The sequence below is a fragment of the Anolis carolinensis genome, chromosome 1, assembly GCF_035594765.1.
Source record: "Anolis carolinensis isolate JA03-04 chromosome 1, rAnoCar3.1.pri, whole genome shotgun sequence".
Lineage (NCBI taxonomy): Eukaryota > Metazoa > Chordata > Lepidosauria > Squamata > Dactyloidae > Anolis > Anolis carolinensis.
In genome coordinates this window covers 490926-517063 of record NC_085841.1, presented here as the reverse complement: position 1 = coordinate 517063, position 26138 = coordinate 490926, and the positions used below count along the sequence as shown (strand labels likewise).

The following is a 26138-nucleotide window of genomic DNA, read 5'->3' as shown; positions in this document are numbered from 1 at the left end:
CTTTGAGGATCCCTTTCCTTACCAATGGTCTTATGAGACCATCTAGATGCTCTTTGAGGATCCCTTTCCTTACCAATGGTCTTATGAAACCATCTAGATGCTCTTTGAGGATCCCTTTCCTTACCAATGGTCTTATGAGACCGTCTAGATGCTATTTGAGGATCCCTTTCCTTACCAATGGTCTTATGAGATCATCTAGATGGTCTTTGAGGATCCCTTTCCTTACCAATGGTCTTATGAGACCATCTAGATGCTCTTTGAGGATCCCTTTCCTTACCAATGGTCTTATGAAACCATCTAGATGGTCTTTGAGGATCCCTTTCCTTACCAATGGTCTTATGAGACCACCTAGATGGTCTTTGAGGATCCCTTTCCTTACCAATGGTCTTATGAGACCGTCTAGATGGTCTTTGAGGATCCCTTTCCTTACCAATGGTCTTATGAGATCATCTAGATGGTCTTTGAGGATCCCTTTCCTTACCAATGGTCTTATGAGACCATCTAGATGCTCTTTGAGGATCCCTTTCCTTACCAATGGTCTTATGAAACCATCTAGATGCTCTTTGAGGATCCCTTTCCTTACCAATGGTCTTATGAAACCATCTAGATGGTCTTTGAGGATCCCTTTCCTTACCAATGGTCTTATGAGACCATCTAGATGCTCTTTGAGGATCCCTTTCCTTACCAATGGTCTTATGAGACCGTCTAGATGCTCTTTGAGGATCCCTTTCCTTACCAATGGTCTTATGAGATCATCTAGATGGTCTTTGAGAATCCCTTTCCTTACCATTGGTCTTATGAGATCATCTAGATGGTCTTTGAGGATCCCTTTCCTTACCAATGGTCTTTTGCGACCATCTAGATGGTCTTTGAGGATCCCTCTCCTTACCAATGGTCTTATGAGACCATCTAGATGCTCTTTGAGGATCCCTTTCCTTACCAATGGTCTTATGAGACCGTCTAGATGCTCTTTGAGGATCCCTTTCCTTACCAATGGTCTTATGAGATCATCTAGATGGTCTTTGAGGATCCCTTTCCTTACCAATGGTCTTATGAGACCATCTAGATGCTCTTTGAGGATCCCTTTCCTTACCAATGGTCTTATGAAACCATCTAGATGGTCTTTGAGGATCCCTTTCCTTACCAATGGTCTTATGAGACCACCTAGATGGTCTTTGAGGATCCCTTTCCTTACCAATGGTCTTATGAGACCATCTAGATGCTCTTTGAGGATCACTTTCCTTACCAATAGTCTTATGAAACCATCTAGATGGTCTTTGAGGATCCCTTTCCTTACCAATGGTCTTATGAGACCACCTAGATGGTCTTTGAGGATCCCTTTCCTTACCAATGGTCTTATGAGACCGTCTAGATGGTCTTTGAGGATCCCTTTCCTTACCAATGGTCTTATGAGATCATCTAGATGGTCTTTGAGGATCCCTTTCCTTACCAATGGTCTTATGAGACCATCTAGATGCTCTTTGAGGATCCCTTTCCTTACCAATGGTCTTATGAAACCATCTAGATGGTCTTTGAGGATCCCTTTCCTTACCAATGGTCTTATGAGACCACCTAGATGGTCTTTGAGGATCCCTTTCCTTACCAATGGTCTTATGAGACCATCTAGATGCTCTTTGAGGATCACTTTCCTTACCAATAGTCTTATGAAACCATCTAGATGCTCTTTGAGGATCCCTTTCCTTACCAATGGTCTTATGAAACCATCTAGATGCTCTTTGAGGATCCCTTTCCTTACCAATGGTCTTATGAGACCATCTAGATGCTCTTTGAAGGTCTCTTTGCTTACTTATGGTCTTGAGATCATCTAGATGAGGGGTGCCCAATCTAAGGCCCATGGGCCGGATGCGGCCCTCCAAGGTCATTGACCTGGCCCCTGTCCTAAACTTCAGACTTAGGGTTGACCTAAGTCTGAAACGACTTGAAGGCACACAACAGCAACAATCCTCATTTTGGACTATTTCATCACAGTCTGAGGGACCGTGAACTGGTCCTTCACTTAAAAAGTGTGAGGACCCCTGCTCTAGGCAAAATGTAGCTGCATGGGTATTTTTTACCTTTTTACTTCTTTAGAAGATGAGATTGAGTGAGCTAGAGCACTCCAAGACTCTTTCCATCAAGAATGTATTTCTTTTACCACAATAAATATTTGTGAACCTAAACTTCTGACTCTGCAGCCCTAAACCATCCTGAGGAATGGAAGCTCATCCTAGTTCACCACACGGAAGTTGGTCATGAAGTTTACTTCCAGTACTCTGCTATATTTGTGGTGGAATCACTCCAACTGAGGGTTATTTTGTGCCTAAGAACTCAGATTCCCCAATAGAGTTGAAGTCCAAAACACTGGGATGGCTGAGATTAGTCCATGCCTGTTCTAGGACTTGTGTTCCAAACTCTGGGTCAGAACCGTCCCTTGGTTGGAGGGCCCTTGCTTTTGGTGCTGGAAGCCCACCATCAGGTTCCTGGCCATCCCAGTTCTCACAGGTGTTTAGCTTGGTCTGACACAGCCTAAGGCAGCCTCTGGAACGGAGAGAGGACAGACTTGCCTCCCTGACCAACAAGTTAAGGCAGGAGAAGTGGGGTCAATGGGGGTCGGAGAGCATTTGGTGGGCCTGACCTTCAGCAGCTTCATGAGTCCTTCCAGCTGCACCATCAACTCTCGCCGGCTCTCCTGCAAGGCAGACATGCGCTGCTCCAGCTCATCCTTGCGCTGCCTGTGCAGACCGGGGAGGAAGAGGGAGAGAGTGGTCAGTTGGGCAAGTAGTGGCCCCAAGACACACTCACACAAGTGTGGGAACTCACCGCAGGAGCCGCAGTTCGGCCAGGAGCGTGGGGTTCTGCTGGGCTTTCTCCGGCGTGGGCTGCGAGGCCTGTTCGTGCTCCAGACGCAGGCGCTGGATCTCCTGCAGGATCTCCCTGTATCAAGGCCGAAGGAATAAGCAAGGTCAGATTCAACACGAGAGCATGTGTTGAACCATGTTGGAAAAATGTCATCCTGCACTGCTTAAGTCTCTATGGTTAGATAGGAAGCCTAGAAAAGCGTTAGGGACACCTTCCACAGTTCCATGCATGCTTTGATTAGGCTTCACCATTGTTTCCTCTCTCATGTCCTGTTTAGGTCAACCCCACCCTTTGATGCTTTAGAAATGTGATCTCTCCTAGCGCTTTGACGTAACTTCCCCCAATTTGGCCTCTGGAATATTTATGGCCCTAGAGAAGAAGCGACCCACGAGGCTTGGTAGCCATTCCTGCTTCCTGCTTCGTTCCAGAGAGAGGACGCAATCTGTCCGCTCCTATTTTCCAAGATGTAGCTATCTATACCTTTGTTATTTCGATCCGTCTATGTGTATTAGAACAGGATAGATTAGCTAGTTAGCTCCAAACCTTTTCTATCCATCAATGGATTTCCTTTTACCTCAATAAATGCTTTTAAACTTTAAAGCTAACTTTGCATTCGTCTGCCTTCCTGAAGACAAAGAGGCCTTCCGAAACTCACACCGCATAAGTCTCACTGCTGCATTTTTACTCTGCTATTTTAATGGGAATTTACCTCATAAAGAGGGTGATTAGAGCTTAACGGCTCATCAATTCCCAACAAACCATGTATGTATCTACCGTGTTTCCCCGAAAATAAGACCTCCCCAAAGAATAAGACCTAGCAGGGGTTTGGGGAGATTGCCAAATATAAGGCCTCCCCTGAAAGTAAGACCTAGCAACTAAGGCTGCAGCAGAGTTCCATTGGGAAGCATGGCTGCAGGGCTAAAGCAGCACTCATACACACACCAGAGGGAGGGAGGGAGAGCAAGTGCTTGCTGGCCTTGCCTTGCCTTGCCTGTCCCCCAGCCTCCTTGGCTGCTGCTGCGCTGCCGTTTCTTCCTCCGGAGACAAGGCCATGCTTGCTGGCCATGCTTGCTTCGCCCCCAAGGCTTCTGATTGGCTCCTGAAGCCAGGGCAAGGGAAGGAGGGAGGGAAGGAAGAGGGCTTTCCACTCGTCCTGCTCTTTCAGTTTCTTAAAGGTACAGGACGCATTGGGATTCTCCTCTCATCCTTATTCCTATCCTATGCCCTGAAACATTATTTTATACTATTATTCTATTGCCATATTATTATCATCATATTCTGTTACTATTATTATATCCCATTATTATATTATCTTATTAATATATTTTATATCATTATATTATATTTTTCTATTATTATTATATCATTATATTATTATTCTATTATTATTCTATTATATTTTCATATTATTATTCTGTTATTATTATATTCCATTTTATATCATCCTATTAATATATTTTATATCATTATATTCTATACTATTATTCAATTATATTATCATATTATTATTTTATCATTATTAGCATATTCTTTTATTATTATTATATTCCATTTTATATTATCCTATTAATATATTTTATATCATTCTATTCCATTCTATTATTCTATTATATTATCCTATTATTATATTATCTAATTAATATATTGTATATCATTATATTATTATTATATTATCATATTATTATTATAGTATATTATATTATTCATCATTCATGACTACATTGAAACTAGAATAGAGAGAAATCAGCGTGGAAACCTTGTGAAACCTAAACTGCAAGAGGTACCATAGATTGTTGCACATGTAAATAATGGTAGTAACAAGAAATTCTTGATAGGATTCACAGTTTGTCTGGTTATGCTGGTTTGTGATGACAACTACTTTACAGTATATAATAAATGTTCATTTTGTTGTTCAACAATAAATGTGAATTCTTCTTCATGGAAAAATAAGACATCCCCTGAAAATAAGACCTAGTGCATCTTTGGGAGCAAAAATTAATATAAGACCCTGTCTTATTTTCGGGGAAACAGGGTATCTACCTACCTACCTACACTAACTTAGTGTTCATGTGGCCTGCCCTGGTTTTTATTGCTTTTTCTGAATTTTGGGTTGTAATGTATGTTATTATTTATTGTATTGTTAAATTGTGTTATGATATGTTGTTTTATATTCTGTCATATTGTACGGTTTTGGGCATGGCCCCATGTAAGCTGCCCTGAGTCCCGTTGGGGAGATGGTGGCGGGGTATAAATAAAGTATTATTATTATTATTATTATTATTATTATTATTATTATTATTATTATTATTACCTACCCATGTTTGTATGTGCTTTCCAAGATGGTTCCCACATCCAGAAAGCAGGTTTTGAGGGGCAATGGCAGTGGTCAATGAGAATGGCCGGAGGTGGGCACCAGGGACCGGTTTCTTGCTGTGGGACAGCCCTGTGCCTTGGGAGGCACTTTCTCTAGGAATCTCTAGCTCACACATGTAAAAACACAAGGCCCGCCATGCCATTGTATGTGGCTGTCTTCCAGATGCTGGACTCCAATGGTTGGGGAATCTGAGTGGTTAGGCTCAAAAATAACCCTCAGTTGGGGTAATTCCACCAAAATATAGCAGAGTGCTAGGAGTAAACTCCTTAACCAGAAGAAACTTATGTGTGACGCAAAGGGAAAAGCTTCTGTTCTTTAGGATGGTTCAGGATTGTAGAGTCAGAACTTTGGTTAAAAATATTTATTGACTGGAAGTCCATATGGACTTTGTAAAGAAGTCAGAAAGATGATGATCATAACTTTGAGGAGTAAAGATAATATGAATAATACAGGGTTGCGATAAGGCTGACGTGGCCCTTGAGGAAAAGGAGCTTGACCCTCCCTGTTCTAGGTCCTCCAACCTCTGGCCCCTTCCTTACCTGTTCTTGTTTTCGAGCTCCGCAATCAGCTGCCTTTGTTGCTTGTTGGCGTCAAAGTTGAAGCCCAGGTCCGTCGGGGGCCGAGGCTGGGAGAGAGCACAAAGGGCACAATGTCAAAACAGGAAGCATCGTGTGGCCAGAGAACACACCCAGACCAAGGGAGGGGGGCCACAGCCTTTGGAAGGGACCTCAGAGGTCATCTAGCCCAGGCATGGGCCAACTTGGGCTCTCCTTCCAGGTGTTTCGGACTCCAACTCCCACCATTCCTAACAATTCCAGGAGGCTGTTAGGAATTGTGAGAGTTGAAGTCCAAAACACCTGGAAGGCCGAAGTTTGCCGATGCCTGGTCGAGACCCCATCTTTTCTATCTAGAAATGACATTGAAATGTTTAAAATTGCAATTTTAACATTTGGAAGAATTTTCCGATGGTAAGAGATGTTTCATAGTGCCTCAGAGTCTGGTGCAGTCTTCTTCTTTGGAGGTTTTCAAGCAGAGACTGGATGGTCATCTGTCAGGAGGACTTGAATGGTGTCTTACTTTCTAGCAGAAGGGGATTGAACTGGATTTTCCCTTGGAGGACCTTTTCAACTCTATGATTCTATGACCGTAAGAGTTGTTTTGAGATCGAAAGGAACTGCCTTTGAAAATGGTGGGGGTCTTTGGAAGTTGGATGGCTACCTTTGGGAATTGCTTGCGTTGTGCTTGTTGTGGGTGTCAGGTGTCAAGCAGGGATGTGTCATTGCCCCCACCTTATTTTCCATCTTCATCGCTATGATACTTCACCTTGTTAATGGGAAGCTCCCCACCAGAGTGGAAATCATCTATCGGACAGATGGCAAGCTATTTAACCTCAGCAGACTGAAAACCAAAACCAAGGTCACAACATCTGTTATAGAACTCCAATATGCCGATGACAACGTAGTCTGTGCTCATTCAGAAGAAGACCTACAAGCCACTCTAAACACCTTCGCAGAAGCATACGAGAAGCTCGGCCTCTCACTGAACATCAAGAAAACCAAAGTGCTCTTCCAACAGGCACCAGCTAATCCCTCTGCAAAGCCAGGAATACAGCTTAACGGTGTAACATTAGACAACGTTGACCATTTCCGCTACCTTGGCAGCCACCTCTCCACTAAAGTCAACACTGACACTGAAATACAACACCGCCTGAGCTCTGCGAGTGCAGCATTTTCCCGAATGAAGCATAGAGTGTTTGATGACCGGGACATCCGTAGAGATGCCAAGCACTTGCTCTACTCCGAACTCAAGAACGGGAAATGTAATGTTGGTGAGCAGGAAAAGAGATTGAAAGATGGCCTCAAAGCTGTGGCATAGACACTGAGAACTGGGAAGCCCTGGCCCTTGAGCGCTCTAATTGGAGGTCAGCTGTGACCAGCAGTGCTGCGGAGTTCGAAGAGGCACGAACGGAGGGCTTAAGGGAGAAACGTGCCAAGAGGAAGGCCTGTCATGCCAAACCCGACCGGGACTGCCTTCCACCTGGAAACCGATGTCCTCACTGCGGGAGAACATGCAGATCAAGAATAGGTCTCTTCAGCCACCTAAGAACCCACCCCCAAGACACCAGAGATGGAAGACAAACTACGAGGGATCGCCTAAGGAGAAGGTAAGGAAGGATTGTTATGGGGCTGGACTAGATGGCTCTGATTTCTGAGATGTCTTGTGATGAGCTCTCCCTGGGTGACCCAAGATAATTGGGAGTTGCCTGAAGTCTTGATGGGAACAGACTCACTCAGTTGACAAAAACCATCTCTCAGTAGGAATTAAAATGGCTGCAAATGGGTTTGACAGGAAGACAGAGAGACTGATTGAGAGAGAGAGAGAGCAATGCAGAAGCCAAGCCCATCTCTCTCTGGCCGTGGTCGTGTGTCTTACTTAGACTCTGCCTTGGCTTCACTCCCTGCCTCGGAAAAGGCATTAGCGGCAAGGCTCTTCTGCCACCTTCTGCTCAGCCAGGTCTACAGAGAGACACATTTAGAAACAGAAGGCATCCATCTTGCAGAGAGCTAGGTTTGCGGGGAAAGAGAAGTCACTCCATGCTCAGAGACACTCCAAGGAGACCCCATCCCATTCACCTCCCTTCTGCCCTGCAGGAAGGTGCAGTCTAAGCCCACCTGCCAGAAGGCCACCCCGCCTCTGTTTCTAAACCTCCAGAGACCGAGGCTTCACCAGACTCTCAGGCAATCTCTACTCCACTAGGTTTGGATGGGACCTCTAAAGGCCATCCAGCCCAACCTCATTCTGCCTTGCAGGAAGATCCAATCCAAGTCCTCTCAACAGATGGCCAGCCAGGCTCTGCTTAGAAACCTATGAGGGTTGAATGCAAAGTAATGCCTCCACCTTCGTAACTCCTCACCAGATGGCAGTCCTGGTCTGCGGCAGGTCCTGGCTTAATCACTAGACTCTCCTCTACAGTCCAATGCTAAGGCTTCCCCGAATGCGCAGGGTTCCATACTTCGCACTTTAACAACACAACCGTTCAATGCTAAGGCTTCCCCGTCTGCGCAGGGTTCCATACTTCGCACTTTAACAACACAACCGTTCAATGCTAAGGCTTCCCCGTCTGCGCAGGGTTCCATACTTCACACTTTAACAACACAACCGTTCAATGCTAAGGCTTCCCCGTCTGCGCAGGGTTCCATACTTTGCACTTTAACAACACAACCGTTCAATGCTAAGGCTTCCCCGAATGCGCAGGGTTCCATACTTCGCACTTTAACAACACAACCGTTCAATGCTAAGGCTTCCCCGAATGCGCAGGGTTCCATACTTCGCACTTTAACAACACAACCGTTCAATGCTGTCACGACCCAGGCTGCAGAGCACCAATAACCATACACAGAGGCCAGAATCTATCTAATATCTTTATTGTAGGAATATATAAAGTTAATAAAAACAAGTGTAGAAAATAGTCCAGAATTAGACCTTTCAGGAAAGGTCAGAATTAGTCCAAAAAAGCAATGTCCAATAAGAAATATTAAGGTCCAAAGTTGTAATCCAATAACCGAAACACTCACTTTGCCAAGCAAAGTGAGGGGAGATGACAAGGTCCTTTAGTCCATGAAACTTGAGCGAGGCTAGGAAATAACTTGATACTTGAAACAAGGCTTGAACGTGGAACAAGGTAACTAAGAACAAGAACAAGGTCCGTGGAATAACTTGATAAATCCGTGGAACAAGGCAAGGATTGATCCTGGGAAACAAGGCAAAGTCCGTAGATAAACAAAGGCTGGGAAGCAAGGTGAAGGCTGGATAGCAAGGCAAGGCTTGAGCAGGAGCGAGGCTTGAACCGGAGCGCGCTGTCCAGACACAACTCGCTCCGTAGGCTGACGAATTGACTCCGCGAAGTTACTACGCGGGTAAAACACCTAAATAGAGTCTAGCTTCCCGCCGAAGCAGTTCTCTGGGAATCAGAACCGAAAGCTAACTCTGAGACCAGATGTGAGACTCCCCAAAGATTCTCACGAGAAGCAGTCTTAATTGGCCACATTCTTAGCTGCAATCCTCGCACTCCTGCGCGAAGCTGAATCCAAACTTCTCTGTTGTTTACAAAACTCCCGGCGCAAGAATACGGGAGAAGTAGGCTCTGGGCTTGTTTGACATACTTCTGGGAGACAACTTTCTTGCAGGTGCAAGGTTCCCAGATCTGCCTGGGAAAGATCTGGCTGAGAGGAATCCAGTTCAGACTGGGAAGGTAAAAAACCCAAGTTTTCATCTTCATCAGGAATTACAATGTCCTGAGCAGGACTACAAGGCCCATGGGTCATCACACTATCCCCCTCCTCAAGGCCCCTCCCAAACTGGGGCCCTCTCCCCGAGGCGCGAGGTCGCGGTTTGGTGGGATAGGTCTGATGAAAGCGACGGGTTAGATCAGGAGCATGGACTGTGGAGGCGTCTTCCCAAGAGCGTTCCTCAGGGCCAAAACCCACCCAGTCAATGAGATATTGTAGGCGGCGGCGGTGAAAGCGAGAATCCAAAATGTCCTCAACCTCGAACTCCTCCTCCCCATTCATCAAAACAGGAGGGGGGGCCGGTTGGTCTGTATCAGGTCGCACACCATCCGCCGGAAGGAGCAGGGAACGGTGAAACACTGGGTGAATGCGCATTGAACGCGGAAGTTGGAGTTTGAAAGTCACGGGGTTTAATTGCGCCACCACTGGATAGGGACCAATGAAACGGGCATCTAACTTCCGGCAAGGGCGGTGGGAGGGCAGAAAGCGAGTGGACAGGAAAACCCGATCTCCTACCTTGATTTCAGGGCCCGGCTGGCGATGTTTGTCAGCGTGGCGTTTATAGTCCTCCTTGGCTTGGTCCAGTTGCTGGAGCAAAAGTTGTTGCACCGCTGTGAGTTCCTGCAGCCAATCCTCTGCTGCGGGAACCTCTGAAGTTTCAATGACAGGGGGAAAGAAACGTGGATGGAAGCCGTAGTTTGCAAAGAACGGCGTTTCTTTTGTAGAAGCTTGAACTCCATTGTTGTAGGCAAACTCAGACAGTGGTAACAGAGAAGCCCAATTGTCCTGTTGATAGTTTACATAACAGCGAAGATACTGCTCCAAAGTGGCATTGGTGCGCTCCGTTTGCCCATCTGTTTGGGGATGATGAGCTGAAGATAAGCGAGAGTCTATGCCCAATAGTTTTTGTAGTGCCTTCCAAAAACGAGAGGTGAATTGAGATCCACGGTCTGTGACTAAACTCTTGGGCAATCCATGTAGTCTGAAAACATGTTGAAGAAATAGATCCGCAGTTTCCTTGGCCGTGGGGAGGCCTTCGCAGGGAATGAAATGGGCTAACTTGGTGAATAGGTCCACCACCACTAAGATCGTGGTGAATCCACAGGAAGGTGGTAGGTCAGTGATGAAATCCGCGGAAATTATTTCCCATGGGCGAGATGGGGTAGGAAGGGGGTGTAAAAGCCCTGAGGGCTTCTCCCTTCGTATCTTGGAGCGCTGGCATACTGGGCAGGTGTTGACATATTTTTCCACATCCTTGCGGATCTTGGGCCACCAAAAATCCCTTAGGATCAAATGCATAGTTTTAAATAGTCCGAAGTGTCCTGCTGGTTTGCAGTCATGACACAGACGAAGCGTTTTTTCCCTGCCCGGTCCGGGTGGGATATAAACATGATTTCTATAGCAGAGCAGCCCATCTTTAAGCGAAAAGGGGAAATGCAGACCTTGGCGAAGTTGGTCCTGCGCCCAGGCATCTGCTTGCTGACTAGCCCTGATTTCTTGAGCACAGATGGGTCCTGGAGTAGGGGAAGTTGAACCAATGGGAATGGATTTGGTGTTCCCCACCGTGAGCGTGGCAAAGTTCTCAGGTTGTAGCAGTTGGGATTCAAAGGTCTCCTTGCGTCCTGCAGCGTATTCCGGTTTACGTGACAGGGCGTCTGCTTGCTTGGTTTGGGCTGGGGTCACATAATGGATCTGGAAGTTGAAACGTTCAAAGAATAAAGCCCAACGTTGCTGCCTCTGATTTAGTTTGCGGGCAGTTCTTAGATGTTCTAGATTACGATGATCAGTGTGGACTTCAATGGGAAATTTGGCCCCTTCTAGCCAATGTCTCCAAGTTTCAAAGGCTGCCTTTATGGCCAGTAGTTCTTTTTCCCAAATGGTGTAATTCCTCTCTGGTGTGGTTAGTTGACGAGAATAAAAGGCACAGGGGTGGAGGTGATCTCCCACCGGTTGTAAGAGTACAGCCCCAATTGCCACATCAGAGGCGTCCGCTTGCACCACAAAAGGGGTTCCAGGATTTGGGTGCTGTAGAATTGGCTGGGAGGTGAATAGTTTCTTTAGTTGCTGGAACCCTTTCTCTGCTTGATCAGTCCAGCGGAAAGGCTGCTTTCCACGGATGCAGCTAGTGATGGGGTCGGACCAGCGGGCAAAATCTGGAATGAACTTGCGGTAGTAGTTCGCGAACCCCAAGAAACGCTGCACCTCTTTCTTGTTAGTTGGCGCCCGCCATTCCAATACTGCTGAAACTTTGGCTGGATCCATGGAAAGCCCTAGAGGCGAGATGCGGTAACCAAGGAAATCTACCTCTTGTAGATCAAAAGCGCATTTTTCCAGCTTGGCATAAAGTCCATGATCCCGCAATCGTTGTAACACCATTTTGACGTGGTTCTCATGTTCTGATTGTGATCTGGAAAACACCAAAAAATCGTCCAAGTAGATTATCAAGAACCTGTCTAGATAGTCCTGAAAAATGTCATTGACAAAATGCTGAAACGTTGCGGGGGCTCCGCATAAACCGAAATTCATAACTCGGGACTCAAATAATCCGAATTTGGTCTGGAAGGCGGTCTTCCACTCGTCCCCTTCCCTGATGCGAACTAAGTTGTAAGCCCCCCGAAGATCCAGCTTGGTGTAAACCTTGGCTCCTCGAAGCCGATCCAGTAGATCCGAGATTAAAGGCAGGGGATAGCTGTTCCGCTTGGTGATATTGTTCAATGCTCTGTAGTCCACCACCAAGCGTAGTTCCCCTGACTTCTTCTTCACAAACATCACTGGGGAGGCGGCTGGGGATTGAGAGGGTCTGATGAATCCCTTGCGAAGGTTTGTCTCTAGGAATTCCCTGAGAGCTTCTTGCTCTGGTTCAGTCAGGGAGTAGAGATGCCCTCGCGGGATCGGGGCCCCCTCCACCAAGTCAATGGCACAGTCATAAGGTCTATGTGGGGGTAATTTTTCGGCTTCTTTCTCATTGAATACATCCCAATACTCGGAGTACTTCTTTGGCAAGGTGATGATGGGCTCGGTGTCTGTGGCATGGCATACCTTGGCTACGAGGCAATGGTTTTGGCAGTACGGTGAAGCAAACTGCAGTTCTCTGTTGGACCAGGAGATGTTAGGGTCGTGGAGAGTCAGCCATGGAATTCCCAAAATCACAGGGAAATGGGGGACCTCGGTAACAAAGAAGGAAATCTCTTCCATATGTTCCCTTATCCACATCCTGGTGGGTTCCGACCACTGACTTACGGGGCCCGTCTTGAGGGGACGGCCGTCTATGGCTTGCACCACACGGGCATTCTTGAAATCATGATATTGTAATCCCAGAGAGTCGGCATACTCTCTATCGATGAAATTGTTGGTAGCTCCAGAGTCTATCATGGCGTGGATCATGACGGGTCCCCTTTTTGCTGACCATAATGTGACCACGAGAAGGAACAGGACCCCGGTTGGCGGCTCTTGGATGGATTTTTTGACCGGGTTGGCGAGCCCCTCTACACCCGGTCGTTGGCTTCCCCCGCCGGCTGTGTGCCAGTCGGCTCAGACGCCTTCGTCTCCGTGGAGGACGCCGCCGCAAGACGGGCGGCAGGCTTCCCTTTGGCTGGGCACTCTCTGGCGAAGTGGCCCCCGTTCCCGCAGTACCAGCAGAGGTTTAAGCGTTGTCGACGGGCCTTCTCGGCGGCATCTAGTCTGGGACGCACATTGCCCAACTGCATCGGCACCTCCTCGCCTCCTCTGGGGTATGGGGTTGGCGGTGGGGGTCTCCACACCGGACGTGGCTGAACGCTGGCGGGAGCGGGGGGTTTTGCCCCGGCTCTACTGCCCTGGCCTCGAACCCACTGTTTCCTGTTGGCAATCATGACTTCAGCCCGTAAACATTGATCAATGAGTGCCTCGAGGGTCTGGGGAGGATCCACCTTGGAGATTTCTTCCAGCATTTCAATGTTGAGACCCTCCCGGAATTGTCCCCTGAGGGCTACATCGTTCCAGCCGGTGTTGTGGGCCAGCACTCGGAACTCGGCTATATACTGAGACATAGGTCTGTCTCCTTGGAAAAGGCGACGGAGTTTGTGACCGGCTGCCTCCAAATTGTCCTCGATTCCCCAAGTCTCCTTGAGGTGGTCCAAGAAGTGTTGCGCTGATCTTAGGTGTGGAGAGGCTTGGTCGAACAGTGCCGTCGCCCAGCTGGCCGCTGGCCCGTCTAGAAGACTGTAAACCCATGCCACTTTGATGTCTTCTTGGGGAAACTCGGCAGCACGGGCCTCCAGATAAGCTTGACATTGGCGACGGAAGACATGAACCTTAGAAGCTTCTCCAGTAAACTTGGTTGGCAACGCCATGGCCGGAAGACGAACTCCGCGTTCCTTCAAACCCCTTATTTCTCCATCCTGTGCATTGAGCTTATCACGGATTCGGTCCACCTCTTCCTTGTCGATGGTGTAGGTAATCGGCTGGCCGCTCGGCCCAGGTACGACTCCGGTAGACATTCTGGCCGAGGTTAATTGGTGCTTAGGGTGGCGGAGTCAAACTGTCACGACCCAGGCTGCAGAGCACCAATAACCATACACAGAGGCCAGAATCTATCTAATATCTTTATTGTAGGAATATATAAAGTTAATAAAAACAAGTGTAGAAAATAGTCCAGAATTAGACCTTTCAGGAAAGGTCAGAATTAGTCCAAAAAAGCAATGTCCAATAAGAAATATTAAGGTCCAAAGTTGTAATCCAATAACCGAAACACTCACTTTGCCAAGCAAAGTGAGGGGAGATGACAAGGTCCTTTAGTCCATGAAACTTGAGCGAGGCTAGGAAATAACTTGATACTTGAAACAAGGCTTGAACGTGGAACAAGGTAACTAAGAACAAGAACAAGGTCCGTGGAATAACTTGATAAATCCGTGGAACAAGGCAAGGATTGATCCTGGGAAACAAGGCAAAGTCCGTAGATAAACAAAGGCTGGGAAGCAAGGCGAAGGCTGGATAGCAAGGCAAGGCTTGAGCAGGAGCGAGGCTTGAACCGGAGCGCGCTGTCCAGACACAACTCGCTCCGTAGGCTGACGAATTGACTCCGCGAAGTTACTACGCGGGTAAAACACCTAAATAGAGTCTAGCTTCCCGCCGAAGCAGTTCTCTGGGAATCAGAACCGAAAGCTAACTCTGAGACCAGATGTGAGACTCCCCAAAGATTCTCACGAGAAGCAGTCTTAATTGGCCACATTCTTAGCTGCAATCCTCGCACTCCTGCGCGAAGCTGAATCCAAACTTCTCTGTTGTTTACAAAACTCCCGGCGCAAGAATACGGGAGAAGTAGGCTCTGGGCTTGTTTGACATACTTCTGGGAGACAACTTTCTTGCAGGTGCAAGGTTCCCAGATCTGCCTGGGAAAGATCTGGCTGAGAGGAATCCAGTTCAGACTGGGAAGGTAAAAAACCCAAGTTTTCATCTTCATCAGGAATTACAATGTCCTGAGCAGGACTACAAGGCCCATGGGTCATCACAAATGCTAAGGCTTCTCCGAATGCGCAGGGTTCCATACTTCGCACTTTAACAACACAACCGTTCAATGCTAAGGCTTCCCGTCTGCACAGGGTTCCATACTTCGCACTTTAACAACACAACCGTTCAATGCTAAGGCTTCCCCGTCTGCGCAGGGTTCCATACTTCGCACTTTAACAACACAACCGTTCAATGCTAAGGCTTCCCGTCTGCACAGGGTTCCATACTTCGCACTTTAACAACACAACCATTCAACGCTAAGGCTTCCCCGTCTGCGCAGGGTTCCATACTTTGCACTTTAACAACACAACCGTCCAATGCTAAGGCTTCCCCGTCTGCTCAGGGTTCCATACTTCGCACTTTAACAACACAACCGTTCAATGCTAAGGCTTCCCGTCTGCACAGGGTTCCATACTTCGTACTTTAACAACACAACCGTTCAATGCTAAGGCTTCCCGTCTGCACAGGGTTCCATACTTCGCACTTTAACAACACAACCGTTCAATGCTAAGGCTTCCCGTCTGCACAGGGTTCCATACTTCGCACTTTAACAACACAACCGTTCAATGCTAAGGCTTCCCCGTCTGCGCAGGGTTCCATACTTCGCACTTTAACAACACAACCGTTCAATGCTAAGGCTTCCCGTCTGCACAGGGTTCCATACTTCGCACTTTAACAACACAACCATTCAACGCTAAGGCTTCCCCGTCTGCGCAGGGTTCCATACTTTGCACTTTAACAACACAACCGTCCAATGCTAAGGCTTCCCCGTCTGCTCAGGGTTCCATACTTCGCACTTTAACAACACAACCGTTCAATGCTAAGGCTTCCCGTCTGCACAGGGTTCCATACTTCGTACTTTAACAACACAACCGTTCAATGCTAAGGCTTCCCCGTCTGCGCAGGGTTCCATACTTCGCACTTTAACAACACAACCGTTCAATGCTAAGGCTTCCCCGTCTGCGCAGGGTTCCATACTTCGCACTTTAACAACACAACCGTTCAATGCTAAGGCTTCCCCGTCTGCTCAGGGTTCCATACTTCGCACTTTAACAACACAACCGTTCAATGCTAAGGCTTCCCGTCTGCACAGGGTTCCATACTTCGTACTTTAACAACACAACCGTTCAATGCTAAGGCTTCCCCGTCTGCGCAGGGTTCCATACTTCGCACTTTAACAACACAACCGTTCAATGCTAAGGCTTCCCCGTCTGTTTCCCACAGAAACAAAGTTTTTGCAGTTTAATAAACGTTTCCCATGTCTTTATGATAGAACCAATTAGGAAATCATATTTATAACCCAGGAACAAAAACTGTGTAACATACTGTAATATATAAAAAATTGAACATGGTTTTACTATACACCCATTAAAACAGACATAGGTGCCAACTTCGGCCTTCCCTCCAGGTGTTTTGGACTCCAACTCCCAGTATTCCTAACAGTCCACTGGCTTATACGGATTGTGGGAGCTGAAATCCAAAACATCTGGAGGAAGGGCCAAAGTTTTTCCATTCCTGAGTTCAAAGTTCAGATGACCAGAGGAATGGGGAGCATATGCAAGCCTGCTTTCTTACCGCGTTTCCAGCTTCAGCGGCCAAACGGGCAGCGTAGCGCGCAATGAGCCGGTGCTCCTCGTCCAGCCGGCTGGGGCTGTCCAGGACGCTGCTGCGGAGAGAAAAGCCAACAGGGAAGGGTCAGGATCTGCAGGCCAGGGGGTCAAGCGGAGTCATGCCAACGGGTCAGTGCTGGGGCCCAACATGAGTCAGGATGAGAGGAAAGCAAGGCTGAGCGCTCTGTCCCCATTAGACCCCGTTTCCCATCAAATGGACAGAAATGACCGTGGCCAGACTTCCAACTCCAGGCCCTCCGTGTCATTTCAGTGGCCCTCCAGATACTGTACTACAACTCCCATCTTCCCCCTCATTAGACATCATGACTGGAGCTGAAGGGAGGTGGGATACCGGAACATCTGGAAGGCTGCAGTCTGTTCTGTTTGGATTGAGAGACAAGACCTGTCGATATGATGTTTGACCTTAAAATGTCCTTCCACCTTTCCCTAACTTCAGAGCCACAAGTGCTGCTGAATCACAGCTCCTATTATCCCCTGTCCACTGGGCAGATAACCAAATGGGAGTTGTCGTTCAGTAACATCCAGGACCCCATACTGGGGAAAAACTAAAGGGCAGTTATCTATAGGTAAAACAAATTATAGCCAGCCCTCTGTTTCCACAGAGTCTCCATCCATGGCTTCAATGGCCCTTTGAAGGCAATGATAGTAAGGAAGATGGAGAGAAATGATTCTGAAACTCCTGCTTTAGGATGCATAACAGTAACAATGGCCTTGTTTGGTATACTCTGCAATGTTCCACTAACCTATGAGATGTGACAGAGAACCACGCTATGGGTGAGGCCGGCACCAAGTCACATGGTTTTGGCAATACAAACTTTTCATCCAGTCATAGTACAAAGTTCTGTCAGCAGCTTTTCTTTTTCATTAATGTGCTGCTGGGGAGACACACATATGCATATGTGTGTGTATGCATTTTGAAGCCCAAAGGGCTCCAGACTGTGGCGCAGGCTGGAGAGCAAGTCAGCTGTAACCAGCTGCAATGAATCACTCTGACCAGGAGGTCATGAGTTTGAGGCCCGCTCGGAGCCTATGTTTGTCTTGTCTTTGTCCTATGTTAAAAGGCATTGAATGTTTGCCTATATGTGTAATGTGATCCGCCCTGAGTCCCCTTCGGGGTGAGAAAGAAGGGCGGAATATAAATGCTGTAAATAAATAAATAAATAATAAAGCCAAATGAAGAATGAGCATGCCAATGAATGGGCAACGATTGTGTGCCAAGGTGTGACAATGGATTATCACTATCTATGTGGAGGCCATGCTTCTTCAAGCCCTGGTAATGGATTTTGCAGATTAAGGCCCCTTCTTCACGGACATATAACCCACATTATCAAAGCGGATCATCCACATTTTCTGATTTGAACTGGATTATATGAGTCTACACTGCCAAAGCAGGGGCCTAAAATGCAACAATCCCAAGAAAGGGTTCCCATCCAAGGAAAACGGAGAGCTCCCGTGAGGCTGCATCTGGGACACTTTGGGCAAAGATGTGCCTTGGAAATTATGGGGCAGGATTCTGCAAAGAGGTTTCTCAGCATTAAGTGTGGGAGCATAAGATTATCTTGCAAACCTAAATAGCTCAAAAGACTTGGAAGTGTTTTGGAGTGCTTCAGTGTTTCGGAGTGCTTTTGGATTTTTAAAACTTCTTATAGAAGTTTTAAAAACCAGGAACCGCAAAAGTGGGTGGGATGACTATGATGTGTTTATGTTTCCTCAATGCTTCTTTGTTTCTTCCATTGCGAAAAGTCGGAGCTTCATACAATGGCCTTGGCTTAGTATTTTGAGCCATTATAGCATCCCCAAGTAAGGAACATTCTCCTTCATGCAGGAAATGTCTCACCAAACGGAGAAGAACGGGGAGAGCACTACAGCTGCCTTATCTGATGCCCAGAAACAGGCCCCAAAACTGTCTTTTGCTTGTGTTGGGAATCATTCTGGACTACTCAAGTCTAGATGTAGTTAGATAGATGATAGAGTTAGATTGAGGGAATCCTTTCCCTGTTTCCAAAGCATGCCTAGACTGGCTTCACTGTGTTTCACTCTATCCTGTTCACGTCACATCCCTTACTTTGAAGTTAGTAGAAATGTGACTCTCCAGGGACACTAACTTCTCATTGGTCAGAATGTCTTTTATGGCCCCAATAAACTGGACCATGAGGTTGGAACCATTTGGTTCATTCTTCTCCCTTTGTTCTTCAAGTTAACAACACGTCCTGCCATCTCTCCTGGCAAGATGTGACTATTTAGAGCATGGGTCCCCAAACTAAGGCCCAGGGGCCGGATGCGGCCCTCCGAAGTCATTTACTTGGCCCCCGCCCTCAGTTTTATAATATAATATATTGTATATACATATAATATTGATAATAATATTATAATGTAATACAATATAACACTAATAATAATACCATATGATAATATTAATTATATATTTTATATTACATATAATATTACTAATAATATTACAGTATAGTGGTATATTTCAATATAGTAATATATAATGCTAATATTGTGCTATGCTAATAATATATTGTATGTACATATAATTTGTAAGCCACTCTGAGTCCCCTTTGGGGTGAGAAGGGTGTGATACAAATGTAGTAAACAAATGCAGTAAATAAATAAATAAATAATAAATACATTTTAGACTTAGGCTCGCCCAAAGTCTGAAATGACTTGAAAGCACACAACAACAACAACAACAACAATCCTAATTAACTTGACTATCTCATTGGCCAGAAGCAGGACCACACTTCCCATTGAAATCCTGATAAATGTATGTTGGTTAAAATTGTTTTTATTTTTAAATATTGTATTGTTCTTTCATTGTTCTTGTTGTTGTTGTTGTTTTTGCACTACAAGTAAGACATGTGCAGTGTGCATCGGAATTTGTATTTTTTTTTTCAAATGATAGTCCGGCCCCTCAATAGTCTGAAGGATTGTGGACCAGCCCTTGGCTTAAAAAGTTTGAGGAGCCCTGATTTAGATGTTTGTTATTTTTCCTTTCTTAATTTTCCTTAGAAACCAGTCTAGAGTAGACTAGACAGCTCCCAAGCCTTTCTATCTACAATGGAATTCTTTTGACTTAAATAAATGTTTTTTGAACTTTTACTGAGACTCTGCAGTCCATTGCCATCCTAAATGGTCAAAGGCTTCTCTTTGCTCACCCCGTGTAAGTAATTGCTGCATTTGAAAGCTTTGCTTTTGCTACTCTGCTGATTTTGGTGGAATCTCCCCCAGAGAGGGTTAAATTGAGTCTAACGGCTCAGAGATTACCACAACAGCTTGTACCTTTTGTTACCTTCTCACTCAGCCAAAGTGTTTCTTTGTTTAAGAATGTGAAGAAATCCTTTTTTTGGGTGATACACTGAAGCACACAATGAGGCAAATGGGATTGTGGACACCTGTGGCACCTGCTCCAAGGAGGGTCTTTCCCCCTCTCCTGAAGCAGCCAGGCCTAGGGTTCTGCCTCTAGTTCCCAAGTGCAAGAGACCCCTTTCACGCGCACGCACACCAATGCACACGCACAGGGCAGGCTCTCCTCCTCCCGCGCACTGACCGTGGGCCGCTCTGGAGGCGGCTGACGTAGGCCGCGATCAGCGCATGTTCGTCGCTGAGCCGTTCGGAGCGGGCCGGGCTGAGCTGCAACCTGAGGATGGCAAAGGGGGCAAAGGAAGCAAAACAGAACAAAACAGAACAGGCATGAAGATGAGGAGGGAACCATGCATGCGCCACGGAGGGATCACCGCAAACCATAGAATGGGAAACCATGAAAACACAGGAGGGGAACTTAAATGGGCGGAAGGGAGATGGAGGTGGTGACGGCGGTGGGAGGATCCAAGGTGTTTGCTGCATCCGCACGGCACAGGAGGTATCCATCTGAAACCACTTTAACTGTGTTTCCACATCCTATGGCAGTGATGGCCAACCTATGACATGCGTGTCAGCACTGACACGCCTAGCCATTTTTGCTGACACGCTGCCGCATGCAGATTGATTGGATGACTAATGTCTTTTGTGGCCAAATTTGGTGTGATTTGGTCCAGTGGTTTTGTTGTTTACTCCATGGGAATTATGCACATTACATACATACATACATACATACAAACATACATATATATTCATTCTATTATTATTGTAGTATATTATTATATTATTACTATTATATTATTCATTATTCATGACTACATTGAAACTACAATAGAGAGAAATCAGCGTGGAAATTGCAAGAGGTACTATAGATTGTTGATGATTTTTGATTTATTAAATACAGTTATATATTACAATTATATATTTTTGTTATTTAAACTATATATATTGTGAAAATACGGTTTTTTCTCTCAAAGTGACACACCACCCAAGTCATGCTAGGTTTTTTTGGTGAATTTTGACACACCAAGCGCAAAAGCTTGCCCATCATTGTCCTATGGGGTTGTGGGGTTTGTTGTTTGGTGGCGAGATGCTTTGGAGGGGATTTTTTGTTTAAGAAATCTATGTGTTAACATTTTTTCATTAATTTTCCTTATGCAATTTGTAAAGACGGTTATTTCCCAATATGTCATTTATATCACCCCACCTTTTTAAACTGAACTCTTCTCTCAAAACAATAGTCACAAAAGTTTTAAATAATTAAAATGTTAAAACGGACTTCCCACTTTAAAGACATATTAATGAAAATACTCCATGTACTTCTCCTGTTTTCCTGTCAACAACTTCTTTACACGTATCAAGGAACATGAAAGGCACTGCAGATTAATTCAGCCAGAGAAGTCAGTCATAGCAGAGCACCTGATGAACCAACCTGGACACAGAATATTATTATTTGCGACACAGAGATGCCTGACCACTCTCATAACTACAATGTCACACTACAGAGAGAAGCCACTGAAATCCACAAGAAGCATGTGGACAATATCAACGGAAAGGAGAAAACCATGAAAACAAACAAAATGTGGCCACTAGTATTTAAAAAAAATCAGGACAACAAATAAAGAACAACACTCAGAAAACAGGGGGATTCCAGACAGGAAACAATCAGGCGTGTAATGCACAGATATCTATGTCAACACAAAGTAGCAATGTATGTACATATGCAACTCTTTATAATTCCTCAAAAAAGATGCCACTAAATTATAGGTAAAGGTAAAGGTTTCCCCCGATGTTAAGTCCAGTCGTGACCGACTCTGTGGGTTGGGGCTAATCTCCATTTGTAAGCCGAAGAGCCGGCGTTGTCCGTAGACACCTCCTAGGTCATGTGGTTGGCATGACTGCATGGAGTGCCGTTACCTTCCCGCGAGAGAGGTACTTATTGATCTACTCACATTTGCATGTTTTCGAACTGCTAGGTTGGCAGAAGCTGGGGCTAACAGCAGGTGCTCACTCCACTCCCTGGATTCGAACCTGCGACCTTTTGGTCTGCAAGTTCAGCAGCTCAGCGCTTTAACATGCTGCGCCACCTAAATTATAATTCCTTCCATTTTTCACTAAATTATAATTCCTTCCATTTTTAAATTGAGTCTACTTAGAAGTAAATTTCTTTAAGCTGTGTAACAAAAAGTGAATGTACTCTAGAAGCATCTATAGAAACAGTTCATATCAAGTTATAATATTCCAATAAAGGGATATAAATGTTCCAACCAATGAGTTTATAGTCTCTTTGTAACAGTCATAAAGAAAGGCATTAGAGCAGTGATGGCCAACCTATGACACGCGTGTCAGCACTGACACGCCTAGCCATTTTTGCTGACACGCTGCCGCATGCAGATTGATTGGATGACTAATGTCTTTTGTGGCCAAATTTGGTGTGATTTGGTCCAGTGTTCCATGGGAATTATGCACATTACATTTATATATATATATATATATATATATATATATATATATATATATATATACACACACACACACACACACACACACACACACACACACACACATACACACACACAATTGTTATTGTAGTAGTATATTATTATATTATTACTATTATACTATTATATTATTATTCATTACTAGCTGTGCCTGGCCACGCGTTGCTGTGGCGTTGTCTGGTGGTGTCTGTATTTTATAGGCAGTGTGGAAGAGGCCTAAGTGAGGCCTAACTTTGCCTGTCCCCTGGGCTGAGTGGGTTGCTAGGAGACCAAGTGGGCAGAGCTTAGCCTTCTAACTGGCAGCAATTGGATAAAAACAATTATTCCTCTCCCTCTAATTAGGACTTTCTTTTTCTTTTCTTTTTGTTGTATCAACCTAGAGGCGTGGACGAGGGGTTGTGCTGTCAATTTTCGAGGTTGTGGGGTGTTTAGTTTTGTTGTTTTGTCGGTCGCCAGGATTCCATAACTCTTTTATATATATAGATTCATGACTACATTGAAACTAGAATAGAGAAAATCAGCGTCTAAACTGCAAGAGGTACCATAGATTGTTGTACATGGAAATAATGGTAGTAAATAGTTTTTGATTTATTAAATACAGTTATATATTACAATTATATATTTTTGTTATTTAAACTATATATATTGTGAAAGTATTTTTTTTTTCTCAAAGTGACACACCACCGAAGTCATGCTAGGTTTTTTGGTGAATTTTGACACACCAAATGCAAAAGGTTGCCCATCACTGCATTAGAGAGACAAACGTGTCTGTGATCATCCTGGAGCTGTATGTTGGTCATAAGCCTGTATCTAGCCATGGCTTAGGAGTGAGTCAAAATGTTATATGCAGATCCAAGACAACAGCTTCTGTGTAGACAGGGATTCTTCATGCAGATCACAACTCTAAGCACAAGCACAACAAGGTCTCCTGGGTTGTTCCCCTTGTTTTGCTTCAACTTCTTCAGGTCTTATGACTTTCTCTGTATTGTTGTACTTCAATATTGTATGGAGTATAAAACTTCCAAAATAGTAGATAGATAGAGGAGTGAAACAACATTCATACAATGAATATGCAAAAGTCCCCAAATTAATAAATATTTAGTGAGAGGTCAGATAACAACTCCCCTCTGCTGGCACCGTTATGGGAAAACCAGGGCTGTAAAGGGGATCACCCTGCAATTGGGAGCCCCTGCTGACCTTTCCCAATTATTTTTATGGCGCGAGACTATTTACAAGGCTCACCCCTGACCCTGCGCCCCACTTTGAAGCCATTACAGAGTCCCCGCTGACCCTAATCGCTGCTGGGGTGTTTTATGAGTGGGCCATAAAACCAGGCTTAGCAGGAGCGGGAAGAAAAACACCCCTGGCCATAAACAGGGAAGGAGGCCCCTCGTGAGCTCAGGCTCTTTTGGCAGGAACAGTTGCCTAGGGAGGCCGGGATGGAAGCCACGGCATGCATGTGCGCGCAATGTAGCATAGGCATGGTGCCCAACGGACAGTATGGCCGCCTTTCCCCCTCATCCCTTCCCCGGATTCTGCACTGGTCCAGCCCCATCTGGAGCCCGGGGTTCAGTTCTCAAGAACACACTTGTTTTAAGGAGGATCATTGCTGGAAAAGATCCTCAAAGATCATCCAGTCCAGCCCCCCTTTGCCACTCTCCAAGTCCTGCAAGTTGTCATTCAGTCCTTTGATCTAGATCAGGCATGGGCAAACTTTGGCCCTCCTTCCAGGTGTTTTGGGTTTCAACTCCCACCATTCCTAACAGCCTCAGGACCCTTCCTTTCCCTCCTCGGCTACTTAAGTATCCCTGCCATAACACTGTGTAACAAACTGTTATAGCAGACCCATGCCTTATAACACTATATAATAAAATTGTTCGGAGGATTTGCCAGGCTTTGAAGCGGCAAGGCTATACAATACTAATCATGGAGGCCAATTGCAACATTCACACTTTCCTCAAACAGGCAAGAGTTCACACTGGGTGCCGTGCCAAAAGATCTCAGCCGGCATTTGGAAACAATAGTCATTGACAAAATTACGATCTGCCAACTGCAAAAGGCCACCTTACTGGGATCTGCACGCATCATCCGAAAATACATCACACAGTCCTAGACACTTGGGAAGTGTTCGACTTGTGATTTTGTGAAACGAAATCCAGCATATCTATCTTGTTTGCTGTGTCATACAACGTCGTTGTGTCAATAATAATAATAATAATAATAATAATAATAATAATAATAATTGATGTTGCCATCCCAGGTGACAGTCGCATTGACGAAAAACAACAGGAAAAACTCAGCCGCTATCAGGACCTCAAGATTGAACTGCAAAGACTCTGGCAGAAACCAGTGCAGGTGGTCCCGGTGGTGATGGGCACACTGGGTGCCGTGCCGAAAGATCTCAGCCGGCATTTGGAAACAATAGACATTGACAAAATCACGATCTGCCAGCTGCAAAAGGCCACCCTGCTGGGATCTGCACGCATCATCCGAAAATACATCACACAGTCCTAGACACTTGGGAAGTGTTCGACTTGTGATTTTGTGAAACGAAACCCAGCATATCTATCTTGTTTGCTGTGTCATACAACGTCGTTGTGTCAATAATAATAATAATAATAATAATAATAATAGGAAATTATTATTATTATTATTATTATTATTATTATTATTATTATTATTATTGAATAATAATAATAAACAGTGGCATTGAAGAAGGGAAAAATCATTGAAAGTGAGGGCATAAATATGCCTAATGGCCAAACAATAAAGTGTCACCAGCCAGAGGCCTATAAATATCTGGGCATATTACAGCTGGACAACATCAAGCATGAACATGTGAAAACTGTGGTCAGCAAAGAATACACACAAAGGGTCAGAAAAATTCTCAAAAGCAAGCTCAATGGAGGCAACACCATCAAGGCCATAAACACCTGGGCCACACCTGTCATAAGATATACTGCTGGCATCATAAACTGGACACAGATGGAACTGGACAATTTGGACAGAAAAACAAGAAAACTCATGACCATTCATCCTTCACTGCACCCTCGCAGTGATGTTGACCGGCTATATCTGCCTAGAAGATCAGGGGGCAGAGGACTCTTGCAAGTAAAACAAGCAGTCAAAGAAGAAGAACATGCCCTGGCAGAAGATGGCAAGCAAAGTAAAGAACCTGCTTGAATTGAAGTCAAAAATCAGAAACTCCTCAAAACACAGCAGAAAAGGAATCAGTACAAGAAAACCGCACTACAAACTAGAGCTGACAGCTGGCACAACAAAACATTGCATGGAAAGTTCCTTGACAAAATGGAAGGAAAAGCTGATAAGGAGAAGACCTGGCTCTGGCTCACGAATGGGACCCTGAAGAAGGAGACAGAAGGCCTGATCCTTGCAGCCCAGGAGCAAGCCATCAGGACAAAGGCAATTCAGGCCAAGATCGAAAAATCAGCTGATGACCCAAAATGCAGACTGTGCAAGGAAACCGACGAAACCATTGATCATATCCTCAGCTGCTGTAAGAAAATTGCACAGACAGACTACAAACAGAGGCACAACTATGTGGCCCAAAGGATTCATTGGAACTTATGCCTCAAGTACCATCTGCCAGCAGCAAAGAACTGGTGGGATCACA

At 45.4% G+C, this 26138-nt stretch overlaps 1 protein-coding gene across 7 annotated transcripts in view; it reads right to left on the bottom strand.

Annotated features, from left to right (window-relative positions):
* Positions 1–26138, bottom strand: part of dtnb (dystrobrevin beta) — a 219284-nt gene that overhangs the window by 64313 nt on the left and 128833 nt on the right. For 6 of the 7 annotated variants that reach the window (XM_062968863.1, XM_062968830.1, XM_062968834.1 and 3 more), the window contains exons 11-15: positions 20194–20283; positions 16585–16675; positions 5773–5858; positions 2821–2934; positions 2636–2732 (exon numbers count right to left, since the gene is read on the bottom strand). In XM_062968863.1, coding sequence (XP_062824933.1) covers positions 2636–2732; positions 2821–2934; positions 5773–5858; positions 16585–16675; positions 20194–20283 — 478 coding nt within the window. The remainder of the gene's footprint in view (positions 1–2635; positions 2733–2820; positions 2935–5772; positions 5859–16584; positions 16676–20193; positions 20284–26138) is intronic. The other variant, XM_062968849.1, reaches the window with a different exon arrangement.